General features: G+C 46.3%; 1 protein-coding gene across 2 annotated transcripts in view; it reads left to right on the top strand.

Moving 5' to 3' along the window:
• Nucleotides 1-2,383: 2,383 nt before the first annotated feature.
• Nucleotides 2,384-15,503, top strand: part of LOC119450523 (ecdysone-induced protein 74EF-like) — a 34,408-nt gene continuing 21,288 nt past the window's right edge. For both annotated transcript variants that reach the window (XM_049665937.1, XM_037714007.2), the window contains exon 1: nucleotides 2,384-3,192. In XM_049665937.1, the coding sequence (XP_049521894.1) occupies nucleotides 2,783-3,192 (410 nt within the window). In that variant the 5' untranslated portion in view covers nucleotides 2,384-2,782. The remainder of the gene's footprint in view (nucleotides 3,193-15,503) is intronic.

Here is a 15,503-nt window from a genome sequence, read left to right as displayed (position 1 = left end):
CAGAAGTGACTGCAGTGTCGCCTTCTTGACAACGGGCTTAGAGCTGTCACTACTTGGCCTACCGCGCTTTTTTGGAGCATTTCTGTTGCAAGTGATCAGGCTGTTTCGCAATGTCTGTTTGGAATGCCATCATGTGCATGGTGTTTCTCTGTAGGAGCTTCTCAGCGCTTGCATTCCTGAGGTACTCTAACCAGCTGTTGCTCAGTGCAAAACACGAAAAATTAGAAATCACGCTCACGGGCCACCGTATGCACCAAGTCTTGCTCCGTGCATTCATAATTTGAGAGATCTGCATCAGATACGTCGCCATTTTGAATTTTTGCTAAAGTTTGTCGACAGTCTGGTCATCGGCCTTCCTTCTCTCTACTGCATGGATAGAAATGCCTGAAAAAAAGTTAGATGTTATGTTTATTTTAGCCACGGGGTGTCATGTGCTATACAAGGCAGCTCACTCGGAAAGGTGGCTTTCAGGCGCCATGTCCACAAATGTGGACACTAAATTTCGGTAGTTGCGTGCGTCTCTCTTACACTTGGTACTCCAAGAAAAGATAGTATTTGAAAATCACGAAACATTGCTTTTGAGAAAATAAGTGGCTTTTCGGTGTATTTAATGAAGGTAATACCATGAAAACAAATAAAAACGAAGTACTACTTACGGTTCGCACCTTCGAATTTATAGAAAGACCTTAGATAATTCGGCCTAGACTGACCAGAAAAACAAGTCTAATTTGGCCCCCCTAATGAGCTGCAACACAGCGCTTGTGGTCGAAGGTACCCAAAGACTGCATGTAGGCAACCGCATACAAAAAATGGGACAAGTATACATGATGCCAATTACTAATATGTATTAAAGAAATTTTCCATATATCTGCACTGTCATGCAATAATGAGGCCCCTTTGACCATAGGGATTGTGTTGTACCTCATGTTGCACACAACTGTACATACAATGTTCAGTAAGACACTAGTGCCCTTCCATGAGAACATATAGGGTCATTCAAGGCCTTGATGTGGTAATGTTGCATGTTCCGGTGCTATTCGTTTTCACACTTTGTCAGTGGTCAGAGCGATGCTCCGCCCACATTATGAATAGGATCAGCTGGCCGTCAATGGTGGATGATAAGAGTAGCGCAGAATTGAGTGGAAAACGTCACTTCAAAATTGCACTCTAGGCTGCAGAAAAGAAAATTGGTAATACGGAAGGTATATTCACTGTATCTTTACTTTTCCTTGTGTGGTTGCTGTATGGCCTCAAAAATCAATTCCTTGCAGAGCTGTGAAAACTGGTTGTGCAGTTTTCCTCTCTGCACTTCTCATGAACAGTTAGTACTATTCTGCTGTTAAAATGACGCACTGCATCCACCTGTAATGTCTTTCTATTTATGGGCTCCAGGCTTCTTGTGTGAATGCTAAATGGGTCTAGAGAATTCAGTGAAGTGTGTAGAGCCCTTCAAACTCCGTAACCTGCACCTGAGCATCCTGAATAAAATTGCATTTGCCTAACAACTCTCTGTTCTCAGTTTGCTTGAAGTCAGCCTTATTCTGTGTGTGAGTCTGCATATTGTGATATATAGCAGTGCACATCCTTGGTCATATAGAACTGCTATACAACCGTTTGGTTTTCTCTGATTTTTGTTTGACAATGCTATAAAGTTTGGTGCATAAGTTCTGAAGCATTGCAAATTTGTTACTGCTGATTCTATGCACGTAAGATTAGCGTGCATAATTTAATTGGCATGTCCTATGTCTATGTCACGGCACATAAACATAGGTGGTTGCTAGTTGTGAAACACTTGGAAATTTACGACCGCTAAAGGGGGGACACAGCAGACGTCACAGGCGAGTCTCCTCGAGAAATTGGGAGGGCGCCACAGTAGACACAAAGGCCGCCATCTTTATTCTTTAAAATTTTTTTGAAAATTACACGAAGCAAACGTGAATGTTATATCACGACGGAACCCACTCTTCGTGCATATGAGGCGCCTAATGCAAGTACTACATGTAAGTACACTTTTCTAACTATTCGCAGCCGTATAGCTGTGCTGAGGTGGTAATTACTTCTGGACAGATGCCACCACTGCAGCGAATACACGTTTTCGGTTTTCGTACTTCATGCGGTAACACACGCACGTACTGGTCTGGTGACCGCGTTAAAGTCTGTTTAACGTTCGCAAACGAGTGATTTGCCGTTGGCGAATTGGAATGAAAACGCGCCTTTCGGTATCTCCAAGTCGATGGTACTTCTTATCGAATTGCCGACACAAATCTGCATGCAGAAATGTTGACGGTGTGTTTAACATCAAATTGTACTACGTGTGATTGCATCCGGCGCTGGTATCGGCGGAATTGCCGTTATCGCATCGACTTTGGATTTGACAGCTTGTCCAGCGAGTAATCGCGTTGTTAACGGGTGAGGGCGTTTCGTTGATGCGGCGGCTACTCGCTGGCGGATGCGCACCTACGTGAAGTCAGCCGTCCGTCCGTCCGTTCGGCCGAGGGGCTTGTTAGGAGCGGTAAGGTTCGCATGCGGTTTGCCCAGCAGGCGCTGTGTTTCTACTTGCCGCGCGGCACCGTCATTGTCGAATTCTGCTTTTCCCGGTGCTCGCAATGAATGGGCGGCGAACGAACGACCCCGAGAGTCGGTATTTCTGGAATCGTCTGCACTGATTCGCCCCGCCAGCCTCTATCGCGACTGACTGAAAACGCATGCACCTCGGCTCGGCGACACTGCCACAAAGAATCATCCGTAATTAAGCGACCTGAACCAGGTGAAGAAGGGCAAAATGACGGCTACAGATGCGGACTCGCATGCCGTGTGCTACAGGATGCTCGAAGAATTGATGCAGGACACGGACGCCGTCGTCATGGACCTCAAAAGGCACGCCATCAAGCAGAGCTGCGGTGGCGGCAGCGTTACCAGCGTCTTGAGTGTTGTCCCGCCAGCTGCGCCGCTAGACGGATGTCTCAGTCCGCAGGAAGACGAGCAGGTGGTTACTAACGGTGGCAAAGCTGGGAGCAGCGGGAGCGTCGATGACGGAGGCAGCTCGACGGACGAGGCTTCGGATGTCCCCGGCGTCGTGGTAGCGCGTCGCGGGTCGCCGGTCAGCTGCTGTTGCGGCGACAACCGCGGTTTCAACGTAAGGGACAACCAGAGAGACGACATGACTGGAATCGTGGTGGCCAATGGCGGCAGGTGAGAGCTCATCTTCGCGCCACTCGTATGCGGCGTATTAGTTTAGTTCGTAGGAGGAAAATTAAACGCATGGGTTGATGTCAATCATTTTCTCGATAGCTTAAATTCTCTATTACGATGTATACGCATTTCCTTACGTCTGGGACTCGCACTGCGCGAATAAACAAACGTTGCTGCTTAGTACGTAGGTGTTGCTCTTGAGCGTTCATCTGGCCGTAGCTGAATTCTCGCGCGTTTGGTAGTGTGCGCGTGTGTGTTTAATGTTTGGCGTTTACTGGTTGCCAGCTGCGATGCCATCGTGTTCAACTTGTCGCTTTCCGCGGTGACGCATTGGCTATGACGTTGCTGAGGTTGCAGTTTCGATTCCTGGCCGTGTTGACCAAATACCAATAGGGGCGTAGTGCAGGGGCGTAGTACTGTGGTTTGGCAAACTTTGGGTTTAAATGTGGTCCTTTGCTAGTAGCTACGCCTTTGAAGGAAGCGCGTGGTGCCACGTGTCAGCGAGCCGCGGCATTACGGCGAATGGTAGCCGTGAAACCTCAGCATCCAATTTTGATGTGCTGCTATTGTCAATGCGTTTGCGTGTAGATTCAAGCCGAATTTTGTAAACTGGCGCAACGGTAGTAGTAAAATCCCTGGTGACGTTGCAAACATCGACCATCCAATTACAGAAAACAAATTCGCATCAAGTACGAACAGCGTTGTGTTAGTCGTTAGCCTTCCTTGCCTTTATGTCAAGTGCTTTTTCGCCTCAAGAATGGAGCACCAACGGGACCAGCAAACTGTCCTTCTCGAGGATGGGAAGAGCGTCTTTTGATAAGTGCAAGAACGCTGCTAAAATACGGCGGCTGCGTGAATTGATCTGCGAGGTTATCAAAATAGTACCGCAGTTGCATTCAAAGAAGTGAGCAGTGACAGCGATATAGCTGGCGATAGTAATACTTGCAGCATGTTTCAAGCGGTGCCCGGAATACACTGCATCTAGCCAGTGTCAGTTCAGCATGCTGTATTTTAATTTTTACTTCACATTTGTTGCCTTTGTCTCAATCAGGTCGATTCCGATTCCCTCCCTGACTAACCATGTGACGTTGTCGAAGCTATAAAGCGCGTTGCACTGAAAAGGAAATATATAAGGAACTCAACCAACCAATAAGGGCGCACTGGAAGTGATATCGCCGAAAGTGACTGTGTATACGACCGAGTGGAAAAAAAAAAAAAAAAAAAAAAAAAGCTATTTCACTTTTCAAAGGTGGATGACCAGCGAAGCTGTAGCACATCACACAGAATTGTACAAGGGTACATGTATTTATTTTCGTCATTTGGTCATGGTCGTGATGATACCTTTGTTATTACTGTGATACTCTGATTGGTACGGTTACAGCCTTAGACAGGTTCTTACCTAAAGTTAAATCTATACACGACCGTTGTTGAGTAGTTGACTGACTTGAATTGGTGTTGCACTTCAAACGAAATTCTTCTAGCACAAATTGAGTGAACCATTTCATGTCTAGTTTTTAAATATACACATTGAAGTCTCCAACGATGATCGCAGGGACAGTGTCATCTCGGCTAACACATGTAAAGTGCCTGGTCATGAACTTCTCGATGTAACACTTGGGTGTGCCGGGAGGTATATACACAGTGGATATCACAATTCCGCCTTTCGTTTGTACGGCACCGAGATCCCCACAGCCGGTGACATTGTCATCTTGCGAGTCAACGGTGTATGATTGGACGTAGATTCTGTCCTTGGCGTATTTGGCAACGCCTCCTGCTCGTGAGTCCATGTGCTGTTCACAAATGATTCCAGTATGTACATCAACTTGACACAATACATCTTTATTTATTTATTTCAAATTATTATTATTATTATTATTATTATTATTATTATTATTATTATTATTATTATTATTATTATTATTATTATTATTATTATTATTATTATTATTATTGGGGGCGGAGTGCTTGAGGCCTGCTTCACCTCCGCAGCGGGTCAGCCCAGTCCACGCTACTCTTTTATTGACGCACGGACACGAAAAATACACGGAACCCTAGCCATATATAGCTTTGCTGTAAAAGAAAGACGGCACAATTGTGCGACCTTCGAGCAGTTGCGATAAAAAATTTCATTTGCCAGTAATTAAACCACATTTATTTTGAAACATTGCCCGCATCTACAGGATGCCCCAACTATCACGCACCAAGATTTAAAAAAGAGCAATTGCGTTACTCGAAGAAAACGTAGTGCATATTGTTTCCAGTACAGCGGAATAGCGGCCAGTATTTTTTTTTTCGTTAACTGAGATTTAATTAGGTAATTGTAATTATCTAACTCTAGAAGTATACTGTTCTAATTATCAAAGTGTCAATGAGAAAATTGTAGAGCAACATGAAAAACTTCCGATACAGCTTGCTGTTGTTAAATGCGTGCTACATAAGTGTTTTTCCGAGCGTGAAAGAAGCCCGCGAATACTGCACGCCAAGTGCCTCGAGCGGCCAGTCGCGCGGCAAATTTTACGTGTATTCACGGGCTTCTTTCGCGCCGAATTCCATGTCGTTCGATTGTAGGGGTGTGCGAATGGCGATTTTTGAAACCGAATCGAAAATCGAATACTTCTCGAATAGCTTTCGAATAACGAATAGCCGTTATCACAATGTAAAGCGATGTTCACATCCCAATATTCTTAAGGTTGACAAGTTTGTCATTACACAGTATGTTATGAAGCGCTGTTTATTAAAATCACAAATAGAGCATTAAGAGCCAACAAGTAGTTTCTTCGAATGCGCAGGGCTCCTCAGAGATTGCGAATGATCGCTGTCCGTCTAGACTTGTGTAAAGGCCGCACCAGTGTACGGGCCGCACCCCCAACTTGGCAGCCAAAAATCTGACAAAAAAAAATTCCATCGGAGAAGCAAGCATTCGCGTTCGGTGCCCCGACGCCGCGCGCGCGCAATGCGCATCGGCGAATTTTCTGCTCGCTCCGTACTGAGTGAGTGGTTCTGATCCCTTTTGACGCAGGGCAGGCGTTTGTCAACGCCACAGGAGATGTAGAAAAACAAGAAAGGAAATAATTCGGCGTGCCGCTACTAGATGGCGAGAGCTGCGTGTTAACCTCTGACGTAATGAGTGTCCAAAGCGCCGGCTCCGGCGAGGGCCTTTTTCTGTGAACTGCCGCGCCGCGCCGCTGCTGCTCCGGACCCGTTAGGGAGCTTACATGCAAGCACAGCGCTTGCATGTAGGCTCCCTAGGACCCGTGGGCTTTTCGCGCTCGCGAAGCGCACGGGAAGCGTGGGTAGTCTGCTGCGCGCTGTAGTTTTTTTGCGTTCAGTTTCCACGCAAAGCACTTAAAGTCTATTTAACTTCAACAGTGCGGTGCTGCATGGAGCTTAACCATCTTTGAGCGCTGTCTTTGTGCTTGGGCAGCAAGAGAATGCAAAAACTAGCGCGTCAAACTCATCAGCGCGCACTAGCACCGGTGCTAGAGTTCGGGAACGGTAATGCGGTAACTGTGCGTGCGTAGAAGCGCGCTAAATGAACCCGCGCAAGGAAAGTACGTAAAAAACGGTACTCGCATGGGTACGCGGGCAATAGCACCATGCTTGCAAGAATAAGAGTAACGAAAAAAGGTAAATTACTCTCGAAGTCAAGTGAAATATTTACGCGCGTGCATGTGACCGCTTCGCTCATCACAACGCGCTTTTCACTCACGGTCAGTAGTGGTTTATATAGAGCCATATGCATATGTATTTATTTATGATTTTTTTTTTTGCCTCGACAATACTTTATTATGAACAGAGTGCAGTGAGAAGGTGTAAGGTAAACGAGAAGGAGCAGAGACGGCCCTAACGCCGCAATATTGTTGGCCTATTTCGCTTCAGAGATAGCGTACACGAAGAATTCTTGCTGTACGCTCAGCGCACAGCTCAGGTCGTCCGGTTGTCAGGCACCAGAGCTGGCAGGGACATCCTGGTCACTATGGGCATGTTTACTGAACGTGAAAAGGATAACATCAGACATCTTAGCGAAGAAATTAGGAACGCGATTGTGGTACGTCCTAAATAAATTGATATACAAATTTCGCGCACGATGTACCTTAAGGTTCACCGTGAGCGAAGCTTGTTTCAAATTCAGACATTCGAAAGAAAAGCCATTCCAGCCAACAGGTAAACAAACATAAAAAAATGTGAACAAGTAAATTTTTCTACAATAGATAGCTACTACTGGCCTAGCTATTTACTCATTTCTTATGCAAAATGTATTGCTACAATAGCCTTGTTTTAATAATCCGTGAATCCTCTCTGAAATTACCAACATGTAACTTCTCATGATATCATAGTTATTGCTTAACGTGTGATTTTTTTTTTTACGTAAACTAACAAGCATTCATGGCGCGTGATGATGTTTGTGCTTGCATTGGTGGTGGTGGTGGTGGTGGTGAAACTATTTCCAAAAAGGGTCCTGAAGGACACCAGACTGTTCGTCAATGTGTAGAGGGCACCTCCCACGTTGGGACGGGGAGCCCTAGGCTCTCCGCCGCTTCGCGGGCCTTCTGGACAGCCCAGAGTTGGTCTTGGAGCTCGCTGCTCCTAAGAGCGCCGTCCCTCTTGTTCTTGTCCTCCAGATAGGAGGCCTGCGTCGCGCATCTCCACATGTGTCCCAAGTTCACACGTCCACCACACTGTGCACAATTGAAAGTTCCGTCGTAGTCTGGGTTGATTCGGCTCATACGCCAAGGATTGGGGTACGAGTTCGTCTGTAGCAAGCGGAGAGTCACTGACTGCGCCCTGTTAAGTTCCTTGTTTGGAAGGGAGAATTCTCTACGTCCTAAATAAAAGTTGATCAGCTCATTATATGTCTGAAGTTGGTCCTTAAAGACCTTAGGAGGAGACGAGGGGGTCTGCAGGGGAGCGCGGCTGGCAAGTCCTCGCACGGCCCTATGAGCGGATTCGTTAAGCTTCCGCTGTCCTCCCACGAAATCGCCCATATGGGCTCGGTAACCAGACTATAGAGTGGAGACTAATACATCTACCTTCCAGTAACTTACAAACCTTCGCATTCACTACTCCCCTAGCAAAGGCGCGAGTAGCTGCCCTAGAATCGCTATAGATTACCGAGCGCTCTGGATCTAGCAGAGCGAGTGCAATGGCCATTTGTTCGGCCATCTCCGGATTCTTGGTATAAACAGAGAGTGCGTTGAAGACTCTTTCGTGGGCGTCTATTACGGCTACCGAAAAAGCTTCGCGACTGGCCACCTGGGCGGCGTCTACGAAGGTAGCTTCTGTGGAATCCGTAGCAGCCTCAGCAAGAAGAGCCTTCGCGCGGGCGAGCCTTTTCCCTTGGTTAAAGACCGGGTGGACGTTCCTGGGAAAAGGACGTACCACAATCGCGTTCCTAATTTCTTCGCTAAGATGTCTGATGTTATCCTTTTCACGTTCAGTAAACATGCCCATAGTGACCAGGATGTCCCTGCCAGCTCTGGTGCCTGATAACCGGACGACCTGAGCTGTGCGCTGAGCCTCAGCGATTTCAGCTAGAGTATTGTGAACTCTTAGTTTCGAAAAAAGCTCGGTGGGTGCGTTCAACGGTAGCCCGAGGGCTATACCTTGAAGACGGATTGTGGTATCGAGTCGTTTCTCTTGTTTCTTTTCCAATAGAGCATAGCCGCAACATAAGTAACATGACATAGGACGAAAGCGTGTATGAGCCTAATGGCAAATTCCTCGCTCATAACTTTATTTCTATTGACAATATATTGAGCGGAAAATCGTCTTGAAAATTACAATCTTTGATGCACTACAAATATCGCTATTGATTCTACATATCCCTAAAATAGTTACCTTCAATCAGGAAAACATGAAATGTTTATGTTCTGGTGATTATAGTAGCCTCTTTCATTACGTAACTACAAGTACGTAACTATTTATCAGTAAGTATATTTGCTGTGTACCAACCAGCCAGCATACGCAATAAATATTCCCAAAGTTACTTTCATGATAAATTCGCTTAGTGTTTGCGCTCTTGCAACACAAGAAGGCGAAAGACGAGTTGCACATCCGCAAAGCATCAAGTTCGTTTTCTGACGTTCGCTCGTAATTATGAAATGAGGCGTACGTACACAATGTTGCACTGTTAGCGTTTAATTTATTTTGGTTCGTCTTGTTTTTTGCCGCCGTATATTCCTCGCGTACCCTTTACCTACACGCCGTGGTAGCTTGTGGCTTTGGTAGGTTGGAGTGCTAAGCTCGAGGAAGCGGGTTCGATTCCCGGCCACGGCGGCTTACAGTTCGATGGAGGCGAAATGCATAAAACGCCCGTGTACATAGATATAGGTGCACGTTAAAGAACCCCAGGTGGTCGAATTTGCCGGAGCCCTCTCATAGTCACATTGTGATTTTTGGATGTAAAACCCCAGAAATTGTCATTCATGTTATTACCCTTTACCTCTGCTCTCAGTTCTTCACGATATATGGGCAAGTTCGACACGTTGAGATCGAGATTGGCATTCAACACGTTCTTATCGTCACGCCCACACCATCAGAGGGATTTCTGGCCGAAAAATGCGGGTTTGCACCACACTTGATATTGTTGTCGTTAATCGCGACGTGAATGCAAGTATGTCAAGTTACTAATGTCATGACCCGTCGGTCATCTTAGTCACACATTTGTGCCTTTCCACGCTATACTTTGGTATATATACCAAGTGAACGAGACGCGAGAGTTACGCGGTTTGTATTTCTTTTTGGTACCGCGGCCCCACCGACGGACACATTCCGCTTCCCAAGAGCCAGTTAAGGATTTCGCCTTAATACAGAAACAGCAGAGCTCGGAAGGCAGTCTTGTAAAACAAATCGAATGCATGAAATAAAAGAAAGGGAACGATAGGGTGTAAAAGCGTTAGCATCAGCTAGCCATATCTGCCACGTTATCGGGGTTATCATCGCGATCTCCAGCTTATTTTCTCCTGCAGCATGTGTTCACGTTGCTCATTCCACGCATAACTAAATGAAGTAAGCGCGCGGAATGCGTTGCTTAAAGGGACACTAAAGAGAAACCGGAAGTTGAGCTTAAATGGTAGATTATCCTTTCACGATCACAGCCATACCATTCTTACTGCAAACAGATGTTTAATAGGCGAGAAAATAGCGAAAAACTGAAGGATAGGTGCTGACGCCCCTTCGAATTTCCCGCACTACACGTTCTGACGTCGGAGATTACAAATGCAGGCCGGTCGCGATTGGTCGAGAGCGATTTATCGCTGTTAATAAAACGCAAAATGACATACACCTTAAACGTACATAAACAGCATTTGTCAACTTTTTAAGCCGTTTCAAGCGAGGAAGTACAAGTTTAGTACAAAATTAAATAAATAAGAAAAAATGGCATGGTGATACATCCGGTCGTGATAGTTTCGTAGTTTCGTTTTTGGTCAATGCATCGTCGCGCGCGCCTGTTCTGCTCTACGGTGTTTGGTTGCGTGTTGCGTGGCTCAAAAAACGTTGACTTCGCGGGAAACAGCCAGAAAATGCCTCGTGTGTGTAGTGTTGAGGGCTGTATAAATGGCCCAAGGTGCTTGCTCAGGGGCAGCGGCAGTGTTGACTCGATTGTGTCCTTTCATGTGGTGTCGCGCGGTGAGCCCCGGCTCCCCGGCGTTCGCAATGGCTCAGTGCTCTGCCGATGATAAAACGGTAAAAGAGCCAGAGAAACCGATGGTGTGCTCTCTGCATTTCTCGCCCTCGGATTATGTATATAATCCTGCCCTCGAAAAATATCTTGGCGTGCCCCAGAGGCCAGTCCTTTCTCGAGCAGCTGTTCCCTCAATGCGGCCTTCATCAAACCCCCTTCCGGCGCCCCTGCAGCAGCAAACTGGCGGCTCGGTGAGTGCTGAATGTCATTAAATAAAGCCACGAAATAACCGTACCGAGTACGTGCGCAACTTTCTACGCTTGTTGTGTCGGGAACATCGTCGCCTGGCGGACCGGACGCTTCGCCTTCCGTCGACGAAAACGAAGCTCTCCGCCGGCGCGGCCGGCGGCTCACCGCAATTGCACGCGGAAACACCTACCGCTCGAGCACGGAGGATCATTTCGCGCTCCCTTTCACTGAATATCGCTGAAATGCAGTCCTGCTTCCCTGGCGAGCTCTTTGTTGCAAGGTTTAGCTGCAGCAACGGTATCCATCGCGGCGAACGCAAACGCAGCGACCATGCATGCAGCCATGATGCATCCAGTGCCGCGGCCGTTTACGCAAGCGGTGACGTATCATGGCGCATTCTGATTCGCCGAGAGCAATGAAATCTGTGACGACACTGCTTCAGCGCCAAATCTGGGGTGAGAGAAATTGAGGAAGAGATATTTGGTCTTTGTTTACGAATTTCTCCGCTAATAACTCATATTTTTGCACCCTACAAAAACTGCATGCATTCCTGAAGGTCCCTCTTTTATTCCAGCTGAACTTCCTGTTTCTCTTTAGTGTCCAGCGCGGACCAAGCGAGCTAGGATATAGACAAAATAACCGTATTCACAGCCGGCAAGCGCGTTCTCTGTGCGGTGAGTCACTGCTGTATTACCTTGCGGTGACGTGGTACTTAATATATCCCAAATTATCGCGATGTTGGCTAATAGCAACCAAAATATCTCGCTTTTAGCAAACGCCCGACGCCTTGGCGCGTCTTCCGCAGCGCAGAAAGCTCACGGGTCCGATATAGCAGCGCCGCGGCGCGGAAGTTCACAAGACAAGGTCCTTGCTCCTCCCATCTATTCGCGCGGCGCTTTGGACACTCTCCGATATTCTAGGTCACTCTAACGTAATGGTACATCTGGGGATCCGGGGTGCGCAGTACTCGCCGGCTGCGCAGGCAACATTTTGACCAGAAGGTTCGGTCCCGTGTAAGGGCCGCACCTCAAAAGGTGCGGCCATTACACAAGTCTATACGGTATGGCTACCTAAGTGACGTAGCCTGCGTCAATACGCAAGTTGTCATGTTTTATGTATATGCTATGACCGTGGGGTGAAAATTTACCGTTCTTTTGCTCAGTTCTTGTTTATTTGGGCGTAGTTGACGTGAAATATTCGAAAAATATTCGCATTCACGAATAGTGACTGTTCGATTCGAAGAAAGAATCGAATGGGACATCGTTCTTCGAATCTTCGTTTGAAAGTTTGAAATATTCGCACACCGGCCGTATGCACTTGTTTCTCGGTCAATACTTCTGAAAAAGAAAAACAAAAGATAATAAGAAGCCTTGCAGAGCGTCTGGACAGTTTTTGGAAATTCAGTTGAACGGCTGAAGCAGTGTGACCTAACCTTGGGGCTTTCCCTGTCAGCATTTAGCATTTAACCGGTTCTCGTGTCCTTCCTCGGACGCTGTTCTGTCGTGAGATTCTGGATACTTCCGGTACCAGCATGTACTCCTTATTAGGCGTGACACAAAGCCTTCCTTCAATTACATGCATTGATTCCCTATACCCCATCAAAACTTGTTTCATATCAATACTTGTTGCTGTGCTAGTTGGTTCATCTTATTCCGCAAATTTAAGGAGCAACCAAGGACGGGAAAAAGCTTTAGCACAGGAAAACGCGGACAGGGCGCTCTTTCCTGTCCTGAAGTAGGGTGCCTCGATGCGCAGCGCCGCCGTCCAGGGTGGAGACAACCCCGCCGGCGCCGCCATATTGAGTCACACGAGCTGAGACTCAGCTACGCTTGCGTTCATAAATAGTGTTACTCGCGACGCACTTCCAAAGCTTTGCCTTGATGAGGATTTTTTTATCGGTATCGCATCTGCACATCTTTATAATCAATAGCCGTTAACTCGACGAAGGTCCAAGACGTAAATGTATGGCGCCGGGAACATGCCCCAAGTTGCCTAATTCAATTTACATTTAACATGCCGTGTGTATGTTTGAAATACGCACTATTTTTTTTTTTTTGCGCTTCGATGCTTGGTATATAAGGTTTGCGACCCCCTGTGTGTGGAAGTTTTTCTTTTTCGCTGTATTTTGGTTTACACGTCACGCCTCCTTTACCGTAGCCAGCCACTCGCGCACAGCGGTTAGCTTCCCTTGCGTTGCGCGTGCTCTTCAAGTTCGTTGCAATTATTTGACGATATCTACGCGCAATTTTGCTTGTTTTTTGCCCACAAAACTGTGTGCTGACAGGAGTAAGCTGGTGTAAAAATAACTGCGATGTGAAAATAAGGTTTAGTTAGTGCTGTAGAGAAAAACGTAACGTAACTTGTCTGTGTCAATCTTGCGTAGTACACACAAGAAACCAAACGATGCACAAAATACATTTACTTATAATGTCTAGTACAATCAATCATGAAATAGATATGTACATGAAAAATTATATGTACTGTGTGGCGCCTGAAGGTTATGTTGAAAGACGAGATAAAAAAATTCGCAAGGTAGGCTCGACACACAATTCGGGATAGTGAGTTTTTTTTTTTTTTTTTTTATTCATTACATGGGTGGGGGGGGGGGGGGGTTCAAGTGAGTACATCAACCTTATTACACACAATATAAATCGAAAACAAGAATGCAAACAAGAAAACGCAACCGCGGGTAATATTAATCAAGACATCCAGCCAGATATCCAGCCAGGATACATACATCAGCTACCATCGAATACGTCGCATCAGCCAAACACATCGATGGCGAGTACAGAACATTTTATAAATAACCATTAGAACACTGATAACTACATTGAAAAAATAAACAACACTGCATACATATCTCGTACAAAAACCGTAAATGAAACTAAGACAGTCAAATACAGATTAGCAATGTTTTTCACTTCGAAAATATAGTCCATGATGATGTAGGGCTGTTGACTTTAACAGACGGCGTCCATCCTGTCGATTTCCCTCGTACTGGTCCTCTTCAAAGTGTTTCTAAGTACAAGTAAAACAACAAAAGTGATTATTGATATGAAAAGTTGCCTTGTAAATACAGAGAACCCATTACAGTGCTTAAAAATAAATTTTCGCAGAAGCAATGCTGTATTACCTCGCTTCAAACGTTTCGAAGAAATGCACAGGCTACAACAGACACCATGCCAGAAAGCGCCGAAACATTTTGGTCCCATGATGCCCCTTAACTCTACTACACCTGGGCATACCGTGCACAGGCATTTAAAGACCGTCGCAGTACCCACTACGATCGGGAATGAGCACGAATGACCATCGGCTTACGAGCACCACGCTACAAATATATTCGTCTAAAAAATCAGCTATATAACGTAACAACCTGAGATCCGCAAGATATCTGCTGAGAATAGAGAAAATCACAATGCTTCGCTTGCCACGTACACAACAGCCGCTCTCCCCAGAAGAAGTACTGCGTTCTTTAGTCTCAAATAACCAGTAGCGAAAAAAGAAACTGAGGGGAAAAAAAAGAAACAAGAGACACACGATGTGTGCTTCCCGTGAAAAAGTAAAATAGGTGGTTTACATGACGATTTGTAGCTAATGTAAGGCTATTTCGCGGCGAAGCATTTTCGTCAGTTCTTAAAATAAGGGTACTACTCGCATAGACTGCGCTGATCAAAACGGCGCTCGCAAACCATAGGCTACTCAGCATCGGTGCAGTGCTTAGTTCGTGAGCGAACGTAGGTACGTGAGCGAGGATCAGAGAATACTTTCTTATTTATTAAAAACACGATGCGATAGTCTAAACTTTCTTGACACTTACCTCGCAAATGTAGGAGCTATCCGTTGCCTTCCAGTGATACCGCTTTACTTGGGCTTCCCATCTCTTCCTTCGCTCTGGGTCCCGGGGGAAGCGTAAACAACAGACAGTTTTAGTTTAGCGTGGTTACCGGAATAGCGGGCGTACCCGAATAGCGGGATCGAACTGCGCATGCGCAGAACGCTAACCGACCCATACCGTTTACCGTGCGCACGCTATTTCTCAGAGTTAACGTTACCGTGTTAGCGTGGTGTACGTAGTGTACGTAAAACATGGCGGCGGTCCCGGTCGCCCGCTTCGAACTGAATTTGGCGTTGTTTTTGTAGAATTCACTTCGTTCGTAGCAAATGACTGCGTAAACGGCTTTTGCTTAGTCTCATGCCGCTTCGCCGAGAGAGTGTTATGGCTAATCTTGAGGAATTTTCGAGATCGCTTCTCGTTTCGAACGCGCCTAAGCCTAACGAGAGAAATTTTTTCTGAGATGCGAGCGCCATCTGTCGCTAAAGTCGGGAGATAGGCGCGACGACGGCATATGGCCTCTGAGATGGGAGGATTTCGGAGGCTATGGTAGACAGCTTGTACTGCTTGTCTGTTTCGTTGCAGATCGACGGACATGTGAACTAA

The sequence above is a fragment of the Dermacentor silvarum genome, chromosome 4 (genome assembly GCF_013339745.2).
Source record: "Dermacentor silvarum isolate Dsil-2018 chromosome 4, BIME_Dsil_1.4, whole genome shotgun sequence".
NCBI classification, from domain to species: Eukaryota; Metazoa; Arthropoda; class Arachnida; order Ixodida; family Ixodidae; genus Dermacentor; species Dermacentor silvarum.
The sequence above is the reverse complement of the archived record's forward strand: the minus strand, read 5'-3'. Positions and strand labels throughout refer to the sequence as shown.